The 22,529-nt window shown below is 39.7% G+C and overlaps 2 protein-coding genes across 2 annotated transcripts; both read right to left on the bottom strand.

The window, feature by feature from the left end:
- Window positions 1–3,647: 3,647 nt before the first annotated feature.
- LOC108982797 lies at window positions 3,648–8,780 on the bottom strand. Its single transcript, XM_035690806.1, has 2 exons — window positions 7,706–8,780; window positions 3,648–3,742 (listed from the first exon to the last, which is right to left on the bottom strand). The coding sequence occupies exons 1-2, from the start codon at window positions 8,778–8,780 to the stop codon at window positions 3,648–3,650; spliced, it is 1,170 nt and encodes a 389-aa protein (XP_035546699.1).
- A 10,806-nt stretch (window positions 8,781–19,586) lies between these two features.
- LOC108982796 (probable disease resistance protein RPP1) lies at window positions 19,587–20,751 on the bottom strand. The gene is made up of 2 exons (XM_018954259.1): window positions 20,232–20,751; window positions 19,587–19,642 (listed from the first exon to the last, which is right to left on the bottom strand). Exons 1-2 carry the CDS (start codon window positions 20,749–20,751, stop codon window positions 19,587–19,589), a joined length of 576 nt encoding a protein of 191 aa, XP_018809804.1.
- Between the last annotated feature and the right edge of the window lie 1,778 nt (window positions 20,752–22,529).

Here is a 22,529-nt window from a genome sequence, read left to right as displayed (position 1 = left end):
CCTACATTTTTTCTTTTCCTCTTTCTTTTCCTTTTTCTTTTTCTTTCTTCTTTCTTTTTCTTTTTTCTTCTTCTTTCTCCTCTCCTTCTCGCCCAGTCCACCGCCGTCGCGCCGCCGTGCCCGACACCGCCCGGCCCACCGTCTTCCCCAGCCGCCAACGAAGCCAACCCTCCAATCTCAGCCCCCTTTGTGCTGTCGTTAGCCACCACGAGCCTCTCCAAGCCGCGGTGTTCTTTGTGCTCACGCGCCGCCGTCGCGCCACCTCCGGCCACCATCCCTTCACCACATCATCCTCGACCTCTTGGCAACCCATTGGACCCAACTCCACCTCCGATCCATCACCGGTGAGACACATCCAACTCCATTTTCGTTTTGGGTATTTTTGGCCTTAAAACACCTCTTGCGCCGCCACCCACGACCAACCACCACCACCACTAGCTTCATCGACATCCCTAGGCCCTACCCTATAAATCTCGGGTCTTCGTTTGCACCCGTTGAAAAGTGGGTATCTGTGACCCACGGCCACAGTGTATTTTACACTGTCCTGCAGCTGTTTTTCCACTTCTTGCGCATCCGTGATCCTACAGAAATTATTATATAGCGCTGTAAGTATTTCTCCAAAGAACTTTCGTAATTTAATGTATTTTTACACTAACTCATTTCACTGTATTTGTTTGACATGCCGGACCGAGTCCGAGGAGTTCGGGGGTTGGATGGATTTGTGATTGGAGTTGTTTGGTTGGTTTTATTGAATTGGTTATTGGTTGTTGATGGTTATGGATCAGTGTTGGTGCATGTACATATCATTATTTCATGCATGATCATGTTTGTAAAGAAAACTGGGTTTTCATATATTGCATTCATGCTCATGTGTGATTTGGAAAGTTATGATTTTATGTGAGAATCTTTTTGGGTGCGTGTGTATCACGACCCTAAGCCGAGATGGGGTATTATCTCGGTGGAGCTCCTCTGGTTACTCGGGAGTAGAATATAATGAGTAAAGTCCCCTGGATTGTCGCCGGGCGACAATGGGATCGGAAGAGATGGTCTCGTGCCGACTCCGTGGTCCTTCTGCTGGCGGGGACTAGAGGATGTCTGGCCACGTACGCCCAAAAAATAGTTCATTAATTCCGTATGCACCATGGCCTCCCCTAGGGACCATCCGCACGTGGCCAGACATGCGGATGGCCTCCCCGAAAACCCAGTTTTCTTTACAAACTTGATCATGCATGAAATAATGATATGTACATGCACCAACAGTGATCCATAACCATGAACAACCAATAACCAATTCAATCAAACCAACCAAACAACTCCAATCACAAATCCATCTGACCCCGAACTCCTCGGACTCGGTCCGGCATGTCAAACAAATACAGTGAAATGATTAGTGCAAAAATACATTAAATTACGAAAGTTCTTTGGAAAAATACTTACAGCGCTACATAATAATTTCTGGAGGATCACGGATGCGCAAGAAGTGGAAAAACAGCTGCAGGACAATGTAAAATACACTGTGGCCGTGGGTCACAGATACCCACTTTTCAACGGGTGCAAACAAAGACCCGAGATTGATAGGGTAGGGCCTAGGATTGTCGGTGAAGCTAGTGGTGGTGGTGGTTGGCCGTGGGCGGCGGCGCAAGAGGTGTTTTAAGGCCAAAAATACCCAAAACAAAAATGGTGTTGGATGTGCTTCACCGGTGACGGATCTGAGGTGGGGTTGGGTCCAATGGGTTGCCAAGAGGTCAAGGATGATGTGGTGAAGAGATGGTGGTCGGAGGTGGCGCGACGGCGGCGCGCGAGCACAAAGAACGCCGCGGCTTGGAGAGGCTCGTGGTGGCTAACGGCAGCACAAGGGGGGCTGAGATTGGAGGGTTGACTTCGTCAGTGGCTGGGGAAGACGGTGGGCCGGGCGATGTCACACATGGCGGCGCGACGACGGTGGACTAGGAGGATGAAAAAATGCACGGGGGGGGAGAGAGAGAGACGTCGCGCGCGGGAAGGAAAGGAGAAAGAAGAAGAAAAAAGAAAAAGAAAAGAAAGAAGAAAGAAAAAGAAAAAGGAAAAGAAAGAGGAAAAGAAAAAATGTAGGGAAAGAAAGGAGGTCCAATCCTCATAACTTGGGTCACAAAAATGATCCATCGGAAACGATTTTAAAACAGCTAGTGAAATAAAATATTTCAAATGCAGTGATTAACATGAAAATAAATAATTAATCCCAATAATAAGTTAATTTAATTCGAGAATAAATTTAAACACATAACAATAATTAATTTACAGAAAGCACTTCAAAAATAATTTTCGTTAACTAAAAATCATAAAAATAATCCAATTAAAAATCCAATAATTTTAAAATAAGAGAATAAATTTTTGAATCCATAAAAATAATTCCTTCAGTAAAAATACACTAAAATACGGGGTGTTACAACAGCGGCGCGCGAGCACAAGAGGTGTCGTGGCTTGGTGGTGCGCGTGGAGGCTAACGATGGCGCATGGGAGGCTGAGATTGGTGGGGGAAGGTCACCGGTGGGTGGGGGAGCGGCTGGGCTGGGCGGTGTTGACCACCGCCGGCGCACTGCAGTGCTAGGGGCTGACGAAGGAACGGACGGAGGGAGAGGGTGTGGCGCCCCCAACCCCCCTTATACAAAAACACGGGGATTGAGACGCCAGGATGGTGACAACATGGGTTACGCATCCCAACGAAATGTGCTCAAGTGCGTGCAACATACAAAAATGCACGATAAAATTCGCAGCGGATAATATAATAAGTTAACTAAGTACCTGAAATTTAAATACAGGTATCCAAAATAATTTATCTTTAAAAAGTTATACAGTCATCCCAAATATATTACAAAAGGTAAATACATAAAAGAGTAGGATAATAAATCTCGATGCACGAAAGCAATCCCAGATCGCTCTTCCAATGGAGCCAAAGCCTAAGACTCATCATCTTCATCTGCCTCAAAATCTGCGATACCATAAAACGGTACCACAGGTAAGTATAACCCAAATAACCACGTAATAAAAATGCATTAAATGCGACCAACATGCATGCATATGAAGAAATATGCATTTCTCTCAAAACATCATTTTTCCCGAAAATGATTATTTCCAACACACGCCAAAATCCCATTAGGCCCAAAATATCTGAAACACATTTTCCCAAAAAATGATTTACACAAAACCCAACCATTTATCGGACACTGTAGGCGGGACTCATAGGCGGGACTATACCACCATCCCTACCGTGTGCACCGTAGGCGGGAATCACAAGCGCGACACAACTACCATCCCTGCTTACCACCATCCCTACCACGTGCACCGCAGGCGGGAATCACAGGCGGGACTCTACCACCGTCCCTGCTTACCAACATCCATATAGTCTCTTTCCCTTTTTCTCAAACCAGTCAATCCAAACATGCGAGACCTAGCCACTAACACTCATGCACGTGGTTCACAGCTCCATAAACTGTCGCATGGGTTCAAGCCTTACGTCGTTTAAGTTCACGTTCTCATTTCCATTTCCATCCAGGTCCGTTCCTCCCTTTTTCCTCTAGGTTTTATTTCCTTACTTCTTATAGCATATATATATTTGTGTTGAGCATCCTTGACCAAACTTCAGTGCCGCTACTACCTCTTCATGTTCTTCAGCCACTCTGAAAATCATCACCGTGCCCACTGCCCAGCCACCCGAAGCAACTGCCCAACGTGTCGTAACCTCTATTGCAAGTCTCGGTTTCCCCTGTTTTAGATATCAAAAAACAGAGCATTTCAGCCACCATCCAAGCCGCTGCAGTCACGCTCCATCGGGAGCTACACCGTGCCATGCCCCCACAGAAACCACCGGCGAGGACCTTCCATCACCCCGGTCAGCCGCACACTGCCTCATCCCATGGTGAGCTCGCACCACTTCCAGTGGTGGTCCTTGCATTTCGGTCTCTCCCTCATCCTCTCACCGTGTGTCTCTCTCTCTCATTTCTTTCTCTTGCTCTCGCAGCTAGTGACCAAGCGCCACCCTCGTCCGCCGTAGCCAGCCCCAGCTCCACGCCGTCGTGCTCCCCCCACCTCTCCGTAAGTGCTTCCGCCGCACTGTGTGAAATATTTTTTTTTCTATGTACATGCATATATATATATATATGCGGATGTATACGTAAATCCATTTCTCTGGTGTAAATATATATATGTATATATATATGCGGATGTAATCAATTTTCTGGTGTAAATATATATATGTATATATATGTGCGGATGTATACGTAAATTATGTTAACTTAATAATAGGAAATAATATCGTTTTGTTTTTATTTTCCGTCCTCTTATAGTACGCCTCCAAGGTTAGTGTTTAGGGTGTTAGCTTAATTAAGTTTATGTTATGTACTTCGGATTTGAAATCATGAGTAAATTGCGTGGGTTGTAAAGTATGTTTTAATTAGGCGTAGACGCATGGATTTATTTTGTTAAATGGGTATTTTTTTTAAAGGGCTAATATTTTATTGGAATAGTTAGTAAGTAGACTGATAAGTAACACTTAAAAAGAATATTTTAAAAGATTCTTTTAAATTATCCTTTAAAAAGAATATCTTTGTTTTATTATTATTTAAACAAAAGTATGAATTTCTAATTATAATGAATTTATTATAGTTATGTCACTTTGTATTATAAATTATAGTAAGATCTCTTTCGTAAATAAGTTAGAACTAAATGTTTAGTCGAAGTGGGATATTGATGAGTTCAGAAAGTGATGTGGGTATTTTTTAGAATAATGAGAAGTTTGAGTTTGAGGGAAAAAAAATGGATTAATTTAGAAGTTGTAGGGTTGAATATCGAAATATGAGATTGATTGGAAATTTATGTAATTATCTTATAGGTGACGATTAATTTTGTTCGGCATTGTTGAGGAAATTTTCGAAAAGCTAAGAAGTCCAGGTAAGCGGGATTCCTATGCTAGGTTTTATACGAACTATTGAGACTGAGGTTGAGTTTCTGAAAACTTTACATATTTTGTGATGAAATGAAAACTTGAGAAAAATCAACCTCAGTCGTTTATTTGCATCACTCATGAAATCTGTACGAAAAAGAGCAAATATTTTCTAACCTGCATGGTGTAGACATGAGCAATATTTGACATGTTTATGAAATATACAAAGAGCGAATGTAGTATCATTGAGATTCTTTTATGCATGTGATATGAAATGATTTGAATCTGTTTTTTTTTTTTTTTTTTTTTTATGATGAAATGGAAACGTTATAAATATGTTTCCCACGTGTTTTGGTATGATATGGATATGACAAAGCTTTGGCATACATATCTGTTCTGAATTTGGTTCTGATATGACGATACTAGTTCACGTGATATGGTTGGTACCACCATGATATGATATGATATGAGTGCACCCACTTTGGAAACAAAGTGGTCTTTTTACGTGTTCTTTCCTGTGTGCACACTCAAGGCTCCGAGATTGAAAAAGGGGAAGTTCACTATATGATACTGCCTGGTTTGGCCACCGGGGATAGCACAACCCTACCACGGGGGTTAAACATGGAATTCTGTTCTGATACGAGATTTCAGTTATGTTGTGCCAAGGAAATTTTAAATAAGAATATTGTTGAACTTTCGCTCTGAAATCTTGATAATATGTTATGACACCGCATTCACAAAATAAAATTGTTTTGTTTTGTATTTTGAAATCTGTAAATGCCCATGTTTACATACTAGTATATGTTCTCTGCTTACTGAGTTGTTGATAACTCACCCCTAATTCTATAACATGTTTAAGATAATCTTGATGCAACAGCCGAGAATCAGGAATAGGGGGTACCTGCAAGTTTTGTGGGTCATAGAAGACCAAGTGCCTTAGGGTACAATAATTTTTTAAGGGTCTTTTGGTAGCTTTGATATTTTATGTGACTTTTGTATGTTGAGTAATGAGTATTTCTAGTCTTTATGGAAAAAGTTTATGTATATCCACGACACACCACGGATGTGCCCTTAAGTAGGAACATGAATATTTGTGTTAAATAAATAGGTTAATATGTTATGGAGACTCTGGTTTATTTAAAAGTATTATTGGAGTTGATTATCAGGTGATATGAGCTAACTCTCCGAACCCTTGGGGTCGGGGCGTTACAAAACATTTCAAGCATATTTAAATCATTTCTCACATGAAAACCCTATTTTCAAATAAACACATGAACATGCATGCAATCATGCGAAAATCCAGTTTTCAGTTACAAACATGAACATGCGTGCAATTGCAATGAACACAGCACAACAACAATATCCAACAATCAACAAGGTAAACACAATCCAATCAATCACACAAACAACTCCAATCATCAATCCATCCGACCCCCGTACTCCTCGGACTCTGTCCGGCAAAAACAGTTAATAATCCAATGCAGTGTAAAGTGTTAGTGCAAAAATACATTTAAATCACAAGAGTTATTTGGAAATTACTTACAGTGCAATATAGCAATTTCCGAATGATCACGAAGCTGCAAGAAGTGACGTATGAGCAACATAACAGTGTAAAATACACTATGGCCGTGGGTCACAAATACCCACCTTCAAACGGAGGCAAACGAAGACCCAAGATTGATAGGGTAGGGTCTAGGGAGGTCGGTGAAGCTAGTGGTGGTGGTGGTTGGCCGTGGGTGGCGGCACAAGGGGTGGTTTAAGGCTAAAAATACCCAAAATGGAAATGTGGATGGTGGAGCTTCACCGGTGGCGGATCATAGCTGGGGTTGGGTCCATTGGGTAGCTAAGGGGTCAAGGATGAAGTGGTGAGAAGATGGTGGCCAAAGGTGGCGCGACGGCGGCGCTGGAGCGAAGGTGACGCCACAGCTTTGAAGGGCTGCTGGTGGTTAACGGCGGCGCGAATGGAGGTGAAGTTGGTGGGGTGAGGTCGCCAACGGCAGGGGAGGCGAACGGACTGGGCGGTGACGGCCACTGCCGGCTCACGGCGGTGATGAGCAACAGACAGAAAAAGAGAGAGAGAGAGAGAGAGAGAGAGAGAGAGAGAGAGAGAGAGAGAGAGAGAGAGATCGCGAGGGAGGGAAGGGAAAGAAGAAGAAAAAGAAAAAGAAAAGAGAAGAAGAAAAAGAAAAGGGAAGAAAAGAAAAGAGAAAAAAAAAAAGAAAAAAGAAAAAGGAAAAATGTAGGGAAAGAAATGAGGTCCAATCCTCACATCTTGGGTCACAAAAATGATCCAACGGAAACGATTTTAAAACAGCTAGTGAAATAAAATATTTCGAACACAATGGTTATAATTAAAATAAATAATTTAATCCGATAATAAATTAATTTAATTCGAGAAGAAATTTAACACAACAATACTTAATTTTAAAGAAGCACTAAAACAAATAATTTTTCATAAACTAAAAATCCTAAGAATAACCCAAATAAAATTTAAAAATTATAAAACAAGAGAATCAATTTTGAATTAATAAAAATAATTCCTTCATTAAAAATACACTAAAATACGGGGTGTTACATTCTCCCCCCCTTAAATAAAAATTTCGTCCTCGAAATTTGTAGAGCCAATCATCACGCTAATACAGGATACCAGATGCAACCAGAACACACTTAATAAAATCACACGACCTCTAACACCCAACGAGCATGGGTACCGCTTGTATAACTTTTCAAAACCCGAGAATAGACCACACATGGCATCCATTACAAAAGGTAAGATTAGACCCATACCTGCCATAACTCCAGCGTCCTGAGTCTCTGGAATCTCGTCGTCAGCACTACCAGGAGTCACCGCATACATCCGAGCTTGAACTACTTGTCTCTGATTAGTTCTACCAGCTTGATGACCACCCTGATTCCCTTGGATCCGACCAGGGCACTCACGATAAAAGTGTCCCGTTTGGCCGCACTCAAAACATTGGTTCCTACCCTGACGGCACTCACCCTCGTGAGCTCTGTTACATCTGCCACAAACTGGAGCTCGGCCCCCCATACGTATGCCGGAGGCTGCCTGCACTCGGGCCCCAGTCCTTTGCACAAACTTCTGTGGCGACCCAGAGCTGCTCCCTTCACCATTAACGTTAAGTCGTTTCTTACCCGAAGGGGAGCCTACCACAGCACCTTGCTCTCGCTCAGCAATAGAGGCCACATTGACCAACCTCTGAAAGTTCTGGATTTCCAGGCACGCGACCTGTCTGCGGATTTGAGGGAGCAACCCTTCTTGGAAACGTTCAGCCCGCATCTCTTCAGTAGCAATGAGGTGAGGAGCGAACCGTCCAAGCTCCATAAATTTCCATGCATACTGCTCGACAGTCATGTCTCCTTGAACCAAATTATTGAACTTCCGAGCCTTTTGTCGTCTCACCGAAACAGGGAAGAATCGGTCATCAAATTCTTTCTTAAAACACTGCCAAGACACAGCAGCCAAGGATCCCAACTCCATTTCTAAGAGTGACTGCTTAGTCTCCCACCAATTTGGCGCTTCACCTTGCAGCATATAGCTTCCATATAATACGATCTGGGCCTCAGTGCATCCATAGACTTCAAACGTTATTTCCAGATCTTGAATCCACCTTCTAGCCCGTAATGGATCCTCTTCACCAGTAAAGGTAGGGGTCCTATGCGCTAAGAAGCGCTCATAGGTGCACCCGGCCTGCATCACCCTGTACTGTTCTCCTTGCTGTGGCCGAAAATTCTGTTGGAGGAACTCCGTCATCCTATTTAACACCCTGGCCATGGCGTAATTTCCATCACCCCTTGGTAGGTCATCCTCGGGCACATCAGTTGGCCTCCTTGGTCTCACCATTTTCTTGTCCAGAACAATCCTTAACCTCGCTTAATCCCCGGATAATCAAACAAGACCCAAGGCAACACCAAAAATACAATAAAATAAAATAGAATTAAATAACATTGATTAACATACAATAAATAACAATAGCCCCATAATATATCACACTTATTTCAAAAATAAATAATTTAACTTACCACATTTAAAAAAAAATTATTTCAAAATAAGAAAAATATATTTTCTGGTATTATTCTAAGGGACACGTGGTTTTACCCAGAGCCGAACTGCTCTGATACCACCTGTAGCACCCCCAACCCCCCTTATATAAAAATACGAGGATCGAAACGTCAGGATGGTGACAACATGGGTCACGCATCCCAACAAAATGTGCCCAAGTGTGTGCAACATACAAAAGTGCACGACAAAAGTCGCAACGGATAATATAATAAGTTAACTAAGTACCAGAAATTTAAATACAGGTATCCAAAATAATTTATCTTTAAAAAGTTATACAGTCATCCCAAATATATTACAAAAGGTAAATACATAAAAGAGTAGGATAATAAATCTCGATGCACGAGAGCAATCCCAGATCACTCTTCCAATGGAGCCAAAGCCTAAGACTCATCATCCTCATCTGCATCAAAATTTGCGATACCATAAAACGGTACCGCATGTTAGTATAACCCAAATAACCACGTAATAAAAATGCATTAAATGCGACCAACCTGCATGCATATGAAGAAATATGCATTTCTCTCAAAACATCATTTTTCCTAAAAATGATTATTTCCAACACACGCCAAAATCCCATTAGGCCCAAAATATCCGTAAAACATTTTCCCAGAAAATGATTTACACAAAACCCAACCATTTATCGGACACTGTAGGCGGGACTCACAGGCGGGACTATACCACCATCCCTACCGCGTGCACCGTAGGCGGGACACAACCACCATCCCTGCTTACCACCATCCCTACCGCGTGCACCGTAGGCGGGAATCCCACGCGGGACTCTACCACCGTCCCTGCTTACCACCATCCCTACTGTCTCTTTCCCTTTTTCTCAAACCAGTCAATCCAAACATTTCAAGCATATTCAAATCATTTCTCACATGAAAACCCCGTTTTCAAATAAACACATGAACATGCATGCAATCATGTGAAAACCCAGTTTTCAGTTACAAATATGAAGATGCGTGCAATTGCAATGAACACAACACGACAACAATATCCAACAATCAACAAGGTCAACACAATCCAATCAATCACACAAACAACTCCAATCATCAATCCATCCGACCCCCGTACTCCTCGGACTCAGTCCAGCAAAAACAGTTAATAATCCAATGCAGTGTAAAGTGTTAGTGCAAAAATACATTTAAATCACAAGAGTTATTTGGAAATTACTTACAGTGCAATATAGCAATTTCCGAATGATCACGAAGCTGCAAGAAGTGACGTATGAGCAACATAACAGTGTAAAATACACTATGGCCGTGGGTCACAAATACCCACCTTCAAACGGAGGCAAACGAAGACCCAAGATTGATAGGGTAGGGTCTAGGGAGGTCGGTGAAGCTAGTGGTGGTGGTGGTTGGCCGTGGGTGGCGGCACAAGGGGTGGTTTAAGGCTAAAAATACCCAAAATGGAAATGTGGATGGTGGAGCTTCACCGGTGGCGGATCATAGCTGGGGTTGGGTCCATTGGGTAGCTAAGGGGTCAAGGATGAAGTGGTGAGAAGATGGTGGCCAAAGGTGGCGCGACGGCGGCGCTGGAGCGAAGGTGACGCCACAGCTTTGAAGGGCTGCTGGTGGTTAACGGCGGCGCGAATGGAGGTGAAGTTGGTGGGGTGAGGTCGCCAACGGCAGGGGAGGCGAACGGACTGGGCGGTGACGGCCACTGCCGGCTCACGGCGGTGATGAGCAACAGACAGAAAAAGAGAGAGAGAGAGAGAGAGAGAGAGAGAGAGAGAGAGAGAGAGAGAGAGAGAGATCGTGCGGGAGGGAAGGGAAAGAAGAAGAAAAAGTGTAACACCCCGTATTTTAGTGTATTTTTACTGAAATAATTATTTTTATGGATTCAAAATTTTATTTTCTTATTTGAAAATTATTGGATTTTTAATTGGGTTATTTTTATGATTTTTAGTTTACGAAAATTATTCTTGAAGTGCTTTCTTTAAATTAATTATTTTTATGTGTTTAAATTTCTTCTCGAATTAAATTAACTTATTATTGGGTTTAATTATTTAATTTCATGTTAACCACTGTGTTTGAAATATTTTATTTCACTAGCTGTTTTAAAATCGTTTCCGTTGGATCATTTTCGTGACCCAAGTTATGAGGATTGGACCTCATTTCTTTTCCCTCTATTTTTCTTTTCCTTTTCTTTTTCTTTTCTTCTTTTCTTTTTTTTCTTTTTTTTTTTTCTTTTTTTTCCTGCTGGTCTTCCTTCCCGCGCGCGATCTCTCTCTCGTCTCTTCCGTCCATTTTTCGTCCCCCACCCAGCGCCGCCGTGAGCCGGCGGTGGTCGACACCGCCCATCCCACCGTCTTCCCCTGCCGCCGGCGACGCCACCCCTCCATTTCCACCTCCATCCGTGCCGCCGTTAACCACCACCAGCCCTTCAAAGCCGCAGCCACCATTCGCTCCAGCGCCACCGTCGCGCCACCTCCGGCCACCATCTTCTCACCACTTCATCCTCGACCTCTTAGCAACCCATTGGACCCAACCCCAGCTCCGATCTTTCACCGGTGAAGCATATCCAACTCCATTTTCGTTTTGGACATTTTTGGCCTAAAACCACCCCTTGCACCACCACCCACGGCAAACCACCACCACCATTGGCTTCACCGACCTCCCTAGGCCCTACTCCATCAAATTGGGGTCTTCATTTGTCACCGTTGAAAAGTGGGGATCTGTGACCCACAGCCACAGTATATTTTACACTATTCGACAGCTATTTTTCCACTTCAAGCGCACCCGTGATCCTTGGAAAATTATTTTATAGCGCTGTAAGTATTTTCCAAAGATTTCTCGTGAATTTTATGTATTTTTGCACTAACCCATTTCACTGCATTTATTTAGCATGCCGGACTGAGTCCGAGGAGTTCGAGGGTCGGATGGATTTGTGATTGGAGTTGTTTGGTTGATTTGGTTGAATTGGATATTGGTTGTTGATGGGTTGGTTGGATTTGTTGGGATTGTTCATTGATGGATGTTAGATCAGTGTTGGTGCATATTCATATCATTATTTCATGCATAATCATGTTTATAAAGAAAACTGGGTTTTCGTGTATTGCATTCATGCTCATGCGTGATTTGAAAGGTCATGATTTTATGCGAGAATATTTTTGGGTGCGTGTGTATCACGGACCCCAAGCCGAGATGGGGTATTATCTCGGTGGAGCTCCTCTGGTCACTCGGGAACGTAATATACTGAGTGACGTCCCCTGGATTGTCGCTGGGCGACAATGGGATCGAACGAGAGGGTCTCGTGCCGACTCCGTGGTCCTTCTGCTGGTGGGGACTAGAGGATGCTTGGCCACGTACGCGCTGGGCGCGGAACTGGGCATCGCTCGTTGTGTAGTGGATGTACCCACGAACGTGTTGGGCGCGTAAGTGGGCATCGCTACGAAGTCAGAGTGTGCGGATGATCCATAGGGGAGCTCATGGTGCATACACTAAAAATGGACTATTTTCTGGGAAAACAACGTGTGTTGGATTTTGTGTAAACCATTTTCTGGGAAAATGTTTTACGGGTATTTTGGCCAACTGGGATTTTGGCGTGCGTTGGAATTATTCATTTTCGGGGAAAATGACGTTTTTGAGAATATTGCATATTTTATCATATGCATGCATGTTGGTTGTCTTAAATGCATTTTATTCCTGAGGACTGTTTGGTTTGTACTTACCTGCGGTACCATGTTTGGTAACGCAGATTTTGATGCAGAGGAGGATGAGGGCGAGCCTGAGGAGACGGCTCCGCCCGACGAGTGATCTGGGATCACTCGCTTAACTACTTTATTTTTAATGCAATGTATTTTAATTTTGGGATGACTGTATAACTATTATTTAAACCTCTATTGATGTTTACATTGGACTTAAATTCTGGTACTTAGTTGACTATCCGCTGCGTTATTTTTGTTGTACACCGTTGCATGTACACACACTGGCACTTCGTTGGGATGTGTGACCGTGTTGTCACCATCCGAGCGTCTCGATCCCCGTGTTTTATTTAAAGGGGGTCGGGGGTGCCACAAAAAGAAAAAGAAAAGAGAAGAAGAAAAAGAAAAATGAAGAAAAGAAAAGAGAAAAAAAAAGAAAAAGAAAAAGGAAGAAAAGAAAAGAGAAAAAAAAAAGAAAAAAGAAAAAGGAAAAATGTAGGGAAAGAAATGAGATCCAATCCTCACATCTTGGGTCATAAAAATGATCAAACGGAAACGATTTTAAAACAGCTAATGAAATAAAGTATTTCAAACACAATGGTTATAATTAAAATAAATAATTTAACCCGATAATAAATTAATTTAATTCGAGAAGAAATTTAACACAACAATACTTAATTTTAAAGAAGCACTCAAAAAAATAATTTTTTGTAAACTAAAAATCCTAAGAATAACCCAAATAAAATTTAATAATTATAAAACAAGAGAATAAATTTTGAATCAATAAAAATAATTATTTCATTAAAAATACACTAAAATACGGGGTGTTATAGAGGGGAGGGGGCTGGGTCGCGCGGGAGGTAAGGAAGGAGAAGAAAAGAAAAAGAAAAGAAAAGAAGAAGAAAAGAAAAAGAAAAGAGAAAGAAAAGAGGAAAAGAAAAAATGTAGGGAAAGAAATGAGGTCCAATCCTCATAACTTGGGTCACAAAAATGATCCAACGGAAACGATTTCAAAACCACAAGTTAAATAAAATAATTTAAACGTAATGGTAAAGTTGTAACACCCAGTATTTTAGTATATTTTTATTGAAGGATTTATTATTATTTATTCAAAAATTTATTCTCTTGTTTTAAAATTATCGGATATTTTAAATGAGTTATTTTTATGATCTTTAAATTGTGAGAATTAAATTGTTATGTTTTCTTAATATTTATTTATTGTTGTACATTTAAATTGTTCTTCTTTTAAATTAATTGATTGCGGATTTAATTATTTTATTTTCATTGTATCATTACGTTTAAATTATTTTAACTGATTTGTTGTTTTAAAATCGTTGCCGTTGGATCATTTTGTGACCCAAGATGTCAGGACTGGACCTCATTTTTTTTCCCTCCATTTATCTTTTTCCCTTTTCTTTTCTTTTCTTTTCTTTTCTTTTTCTTTTCTTTTTCTCTCCTCTCCCTCTCTCTTCCAGCGCGATTTTCTCTCTCAACCTCTCTCTCGCCGTGCCACCATTCTCCACCTAGCCCACCGCCGTGAGCCGCCCGTGACCGGCACCGCCCACCACCACAGCTTCCCCTCTCGCCGGTCATCAACCCCCACCAATCTCAGCCCCTAACTCGCCGCCGGTAGCCCCCACGAGTCCCTTGAAGCCGCGGCGTTCCTTGTGCTCGCGCCACCGCCGTCGCGCCACCACCGGCCACCATCTCTTCACCACTTCATCCCCGACCTCCCAGCTACCCAATGGACCCAACCCCAGCTCCGATCCGTCACCGGTGAAGCCCCACCAAGTCCATTTCCGATTTGTGCATCTTTGGCCTAAAACCACCCCTTGCGCCGCCACCCACGGCAAACCACCACCACCATTGGCTTCACCGACCTCACTAGGCCCTACTCCATCAAATTTGGGTCTTCATTTGTCACCGTTGAAAAGTGGGTATCTGTGACCCACGGCCACAGTGTATTTTACACTGTTCGACGGCTATTTTTCCACTTCGTGCGCACCCGTGATCCTTCGGAAATTACAATATTGCATTGTACGTATTTCTCCAAAGAACTTTCGTAATTTAAATGTATTTTTGCACTAACATATTACACTGTATTTGTTTGACATGCCGGACTGAGTCCAAGGAGTTCGGAGGTCGGATGGAATTGTGATTGGAGTTGTTTGGTTGCTTGATTGAATTGGTTATTGGTTGTTGATTGTTATGGATTAGTGTTGGTGCATGTACATATCAATATTTCATGCATGATCATGTTTGTAAAGAAAATTGAGTTTTCGTGTATTGCATTCATGTGCATGTGTGATTTGGAAAAGTTATGATTTCATGTGTGAGAAATTGGATTTGTTTGGATTGATTGATTTGAGAAAAAAGGGAAAGAGACTGTAGGGATGATGGTAAGCAGGGACGGTGGTAGAGTCCCGCCTGCGATTCCCGCCTACGGTGCATGCAGTAGGGATGGTGGTAAACATAGATGGTGGTTGTGTCCTGCCTGTGATTCCCACCTACGGTGCATGCAGTAGGGATGGTGGTAAGCAGGGACGGTGGTAGAGTCCCGCCTGTGATTCCCACCTACAGTGCTCTGTTATGTATCCGTTGTGTGGAAAGGAACTGCAGGGATGGTGGTAAGCAGGGACGGTGGTAGAGTCCCGCTTGTGATTCCCGCCTACGGTGCACGCGGTAGGGATGGTGGTAAGCAGGGATGGTGGTTGTGTCCCGCCTGTGATTCCCACCTACGGTGCACGCGGTAGGGATGGTGGTAAGTAGGGATGGTGGTAGAGTCCCGCCTGTGAGTCCCGCCTACAGTGTCCGATAAATGGTTGGATTCTGCGTAAACCATTTTCTGGAAAAGTATTTTACGGATAATTTGGGCCGAATGAGATTTTGGCGTGTGTTGAAATTAATCGTTTTCAGGGAAAACGATGTTTGTGAGAGAAATGTATATTCTTTTTATGCATGCATGTTGGTCGCATTTAATGCATTTATATTACGTTGTTATTTTGGGTTATACTTACCTGCGGTACCGTTTTATGGTATCGCAGCTTTTGATGCAGATGAGGATGATGAGTCTTAGGTTTTGGCTCCATGGGGAGAGCGATCTGGGATTGCTCTCGTGTATCGATATTATTATCCTAGTCTTTTATATATTTATCTTTTGTAATATATTTGGGATGACTATATAAATTTTTAAAGATAAATTATTTTGGATACTTGTATTTAAATTTCTGGTACTTAGTTGACTTATAAGACTATCCGCTGCGTTATTTTTGTTGTACACTGTTGCATGTACACACACTGGCACTTCGTTGGGATGTGTGACCGTGTTGTCACCATTCGGGCATCTCGATCCCCGTGTATTTATATAAGGGGGATTGGTGGCGCCACAAAAGTGAAATTAAAATAATTAAATCCCACAGTAATTAATTTAGGATAAAGAGATTTTAAACGTATAACAATAATTAATAATAAGAAAGCATTTCAAAATATAATTTTCACAAATTTAAAAAGCATAAAATAGACTCACTAAAAATCCAACAATTTTAAAATAAGAGAATAAATTTTTGAATAAATAAAAATAATCCTTCAATAAAAATACACTAAAATACGGGGTGTTACACAGAGCGTGGCTCTGTGCGAGATCTGGAGGGATGGCTATGGTGAGGTTTGAAGTAGAGAAATTTGACGGTCAGAACAGTTTCAGTTTATGGCGCATCGAGATGGAGGCTTTACTACGACAATAGGGCTTGTCAAAGGTACTAGAAGAGGTGTATGATGATTCTCCTACACCTTCAAAAGAAGAAGAGGAAAAGATATATAATACTATTCTTTTGTCATTATCAGATGGTGTATTAAGGGAGGTTGTTGATGAGGAGACTGCTATTAGTCTTTGGAAGGCACTTGAGAGTTTGTATATGAAAAAATCTCTCACCAATTGTTTGTATTTAAAGCAACAGTTATACACTTTAAAAATGAAGGAAGGTACTCATATTTCTGAACATTTAGATGAATTTAATAAAATTATTATGGATCAGAGGAATATTGACATTAAGCTTGAAGAAGAACATCAAGCATTAATTGTTTTGTGTTCATTGCCCATGTAATTTGAAAATTTTGTGAATTCCATGTGATATGGTAGAAACACTATTTTTTGGCAAATGTGAAATCTGCTTTGAATTCTAAGAAATTGAGAAATAAGTTGAATGTAAAGGGCACTGATGAACAAGCCAGTGGTTTGTTTGTTAAGGGTTCCTCTAGCAGGGGTAGATCCAGTGATAGGGGTTCATAGAAGAAGAGGGGTAAGCAATGTTTTGAATACCGTACTGGACACTATACAGGTCAAGGCATTGGAACGAAATATTTCGGTACCGGTACCAGTACCGTTTCGAGATAGTCGATATATGAATAAATTATATATAAATACATATATATATATATATATAAATTATAAATAGTCTAGTCTGAATTGGGGGTTAAAAAATAAGGTTGTGGTTTGAAAAAATGAAAAAAAATAAAAATGAAACAAAGCCCGAAATATCGGCTGGTACAAGCCGAAATATAGGCTGGTACAAGCTAAAATTGAGGCTGGTACTGGCCGATACGAAACGGATATGGTACCTGTATGGCCAAACGGCCGGTACGAAGAATATCGGCCGTACCGACCGGTACGGTACAAGATTCGAAACAGTGGATGTAAGTCCAAAGGTAGTTTATAGTCAAAGTTGAACAAGGAAAATGTTAAATGTTATTACTGTCATAAGTTTGGCCATTACAAGAATAAGTGTAATAAATTGAAAAACAAAGAGTAAGATACTAATTCCTCTAATGCTGTTAGCAATGCTGATGAAAAGTCTAATGGCTCAAATATTGTCTTTGTAATTAGTGACTCCAGAAGTGGCTTCAACGACAAGTGGGTCATGGACTCAACTTTTACATTTCACATGTGTCCTAGGAAGGATTGGTTCATTAATTATGAGTCAGTCAACGGTGGTTTCGTTTTGTTAGGGAATGATATGGCTTGTAAAGTTGCTGGTATTGGTTCAGTTAGGACAAAGATGTTTGATGGGATTATCAGGACATTGTCTAACGTCTGACATATCCCAGATTTGAAAAAGAATCTTATTTCTTTGGGCACTCTGGATTCTTTGAGTTTTAAGTACACCGGTGAAGGTGGAGCTATGGTTGTAACGAGAGGAGATAAGACGGTGATAGGTGGAACTGTAGTATCTGTTTCAGATAATATAGACTCAGATATCACACGTTTGCGGCATATGCATTTGAGACATATGAGTGAAAATGGGATATCTATTCTAAGTAAGCAAGTTTGTTATGTGACCCGAAGATACAAAAGCTTGAATTTTGTGAACTTTGCGTATTTGGAAAATAGTGTAGGGTTCAGTTTTCTACAGGGGTTCCCTATCTCCTCAGACAGACGAGTTGGAACGGTTCATGACAGGTGTTCCTTATTCCAGTGCAGTTGGCAACATTATGTATGCGATGGGCAATAAGTGTCGTAAGCAAGTACATGGCTAATCCAGGTATGACTCACTGGCAGGCTGTGAAATGGATACTTAAGTATTTGAAAGGGACTTCAGACTTTGGCTTAATATTTGATAGAGATGTTGATTTAAGTTCCAGAGTTATTGGGTATGTTGATTCTAATTATGCTGGGGACTTGGATAAAAGAAGATCATTGACAGGTTATGTTTTCACTTTGTGTGGGTCTGCTATTAGTTGGAAAGCAACACTATAATCCATTGTTGCTTTATCAACTACAGAAGTAGAGTACATGGCAGCAACTAAGGCAGTTAGGGAGGCCATTTGGTTGAAGGGACTAATAAGTGACTTGGGAATACAACAGGATGGGATTTCAGTATTTTGTGACAGTCAAAGTGCAATACATTTGACCAAAAATCAAATGTATCATGAGAGAATGAAACACATTGATGTCAGGTATCATTTTCTCAGAAATATTGTTACAGATGGTATTGTAGAGATTTAGAAAATTACTACTACTGAGAATCCAACAGATATGATGACTAAGCTAGTTGCGGCATACAAGTTCAAACTATGTTTGGACTTGATTGGTGTTTGGGATTTGTGATTCCCTTAGGGGATTTGGTGGAGGGGGTCGAATCTATGATCAGAGGATTTTGTGTAAGGCTTGGTAGAGTTCAAGCCACGGTGGAGATTTGTTGAGAGGTGACTTGAATCTAGTTGAAAAAGTGCCTCTACAGTATGTTCGCTCGAGTAGTGTTTCTTCAACTCGAGCGGAGTGCATCCAAACAATTTGAGCGGGATACCAATATCGAGGAAACAAAGATTTTGCTCGACACCTGCTTGACAGTCAGCTTGAGCGGGATGTCAATCAGAGACTTCACTCAACACCCGACATTCAGCTCGAGCTGGGTGCCAAACCCTATTGTTTGCTAGAGCACTGCTTGATGCTCACTTGAAAGAATGTTCTCAGATTAGGATCCACGCCATTTACTATAAATATGAAACGACGTTTTCATTTTTTGTCTTCAATCGTTATTTGAGTGGTAGTGATATTTGAGAGTTGAGAGCGTACGAGAGTTAACTTCTTTGAGAAGAAGTTTTATATTAAATATTCTGTACTCCATCTTTGTTAATAGTGAAATCCATTATACTGACCCTACCAGTAGACATAGGCTCACATTGAGTTGTACCACTTAAATCTTGGTGTTTGTGTGTAATTGTTATTATTTTCTTTTGTTTATTTCCACTGCGATACTTCAAATTAGCCTTTGTTAACCGGTTTATTCCAATTCCACCAGTTGTCTTACCAATTCCACCAGTTCTGAATATCCCAACCATGCAGACAATATCATTTCTTTCCATACTTAAATGCTGATAAATGTCTCGTACATGAGATTCTATTCTAACTGGATACTCAGCAACCTTAAGAAATGTACGATTTACCTCTTTTGAGTCCACCCATTTAATGATATCCTGAATAAACTTTGATTCATTCCTATCAATATAAAAAACAAAAGAAATTTGAAGAGTTAAGATTTTCACATAAATACACACATAAAGATGATTTAGTAACAATATGGTTTTTTCTTTTTCTCTCCATTACAAAATGATAGTAGTAGATTACCATGTCAAAGATAACCTTTCTTCTTCCTTGTGCTCTTCTTCGACTTACATTTTTCATTCTTTATATGAATCATTAAACATTTTAACTACTTTTTTGTTCCATTCTTGAATTTGTCCCTCCCTTAATTTTGAAAAGATTTCAATTTGTATTTTTGCGAGTTCTTCTATTATCTTTCTCCTATAAACTTCATATGAAATTAATCACATGGTATTACCATATTAAATCCCTCAGTAAGACAATATTTCTAATTTAAGTATAGTATGCATAAAATTCAATGCCGAAAAGACTGATAAATATAAATTAGTTTTTCATGGCACCGTATCTTCAACAATTTGTAAACTCTTAGATCTTAGATTTGTCTAAATTTTCTCCATAAACTTCTCTTGAACATCATATATAAACATATATAATATATATATATATATATATATTTATATATGATATATTTTTATAAAAATACCTTTCCCTAATTCGAATCCAGAAAAATTGGCTACTTTTTCTAAAGCTGCCTTCCACTCTGTAAGCTTTACTTTGTCAGCCTTGAACTTGTATTCAACTCTAGTGAATGCTTCTCCAAAACTCTCATTTTGATGTCGTACATCTGATGGATCTACATCGTAAAATAGGGGTAAAACAATTTGTTCTACCGTTTCCTTACACTCAAGGATCTTCAATAACTCATCTAAACACCAACTGGAATCAGAATAGTTCTTAGAAAGTACAACGATAAAAATCATTGATCCATCAATTGCTTTGAGAAGTTCTGGTGAAATTTCCTCTCCTTTTTCGAGATTGTTGTCTATGTAAGTGTTGATTCCCCTTTTATGCAAAGCAGCGTATAGATGAGAAATAAATTTTTGGCGAACATCATCACCTCTAAAACTCAAGAATACATCATGAGTCCATGGACGGATGGAAGAAGAAGAAGAGGAACAAAGCGAGAAAGAAGATCCAGCTTGTAAGGCCTTGGAAGAACTCATCTTCTTTGTATGGGTGATTAATGTTGACGAGAGAGGTGCAATTATATAGAGACCAAGTGGGTCAAAGAAAGGTGAAAGAACTGGGGATGTAATTCCTTTTGAGTTAAAGAAGAATCTAAAGTCTAGAAATTGATAGTAATGGTTGTTCGGAAACGGCGTATGTGGATCCAAGAATAATATATTTGAAAGGTAATGATATATTTATTAGAAGTAAAATCAATCAATTGTTGTGACATGATTCATTATTATAAGCAAAATTCAGTAATTTTTTGTGGAGGAAAATTATTTGGCTAGTCATTTGGTTTGGTCAAATTTGGTCCGTGAAAAAGGAAAAGGCCAAATATACTGTACATTTATTGAGTTTGGTGTAGAAGATTTTTAAGCAACTTAACTACTATAATTTGGCCAAAATTTAACTTTAACTAGGCCACTTCAATGCTCTATGCATACTATATACGATCATTTCCTTATGAACATGTTTTTAACGTGTGAAGGTACTTGAAAAAGCTCAAAACCGTGTATATAGGGTGCTAGTTGACTTACCAACAATAAAATAAAATGTTAAATTATTTGTAATAATATGCTGTCACATAAAATACCGAATTGTTGCATATATAAATTGGTATATACCTAGGCCATGTATCATACAATATATTTGTACATATATAAATTGATTTTTTTATAAAGAATAAAGTTAACTCAATTTCAGCACATCGACTGTGTTATTTGGATATAATGTTTGATCTAGTTCTTATTAAGATAAATATAAATGATTAAATTTACTTCTTCATATTAACTTAAGTTTTTGGAACGAATGATTATTTTTCATGATATTAGAGCAAAAATCCTGAATTCAAACTCAAGCTCTATACTTAATCAATTTAATTAAATATTATATGTATTGGGCTTACTTATTAAGAGAGAATTTGCTCACGCGTATGAAGTGTTAAGATAAATATAAATTATTAAAACTACTTATTCCTATCAACTTAATTTCAAAGTGTTAATTATACTACTCACCTATTTTTAGTAGTGACATTAATCATTGTTGAAATGGTAAATGCTGGATACAATTTTGTAATGATTAGGTAATTTTGAGAAGAGATTAAATGAAATGTGATGAAACTATCTTATCTTTCGAACAACCCCTAAGTGTGCCCCACTTTTTTTAAAGAATTACGAAGTGTTGTGAAATTTACACATCTTAAAACTGTACAAGTCATTTCCCTTTACAACAAATCTGAACCTTCGCAATTCCAAACCCGTGGGTAACTCAATTGTTTTTGACATGAGAAATACTCTAAACATAAATGGATTACACAAAGGTAATTTTATAAATTAGTATGACTTGATATGATTTATTATATTAATAAAATAATTTTAATAAATAACACAAAATTACCTCAATTTATAAAATTATTTTATATAATATATATTTTTTTGTAACCGTAACACTTTCTTTTGACATTGTACGATAAGATTGAGATCAAATCTTCCGTATTTTTCAGCTGAATTAAGCTTCACGAGTCGGTAAATCAGCCGGGCGACAGCTAAAGTTGGGAAAGTAAGGCCGTACTAAGCTAAATTAGAACATTGCAGTACTTTCAGATTAAAAAAATAAAAAATAGTGATATATATATATATATATATATATGTAGTTTCATTTTATGCCTATTGAATATCTACTTCTATATTATCAATTTTTTTTAATTCAAGTTTTAAAATCTTTGTAATTTTTATAACTAACACGATAGCATATATGATTATACACGTAAAAT

Source organism: Juglans regia, chromosome 6 (genome assembly GCF_001411555.2).
Source record: "Juglans regia cultivar Chandler chromosome 6, Walnut 2.0, whole genome shotgun sequence".
Classification (NCBI taxonomy): Eukaryota; Viridiplantae; Streptophyta; class Magnoliopsida; order Fagales; family Juglandaceae; genus Juglans; species Juglans regia.
Note: the sequence above shows the minus strand (reverse complement) of the source record. Positions and strands in the feature narration are given on the sequence as shown.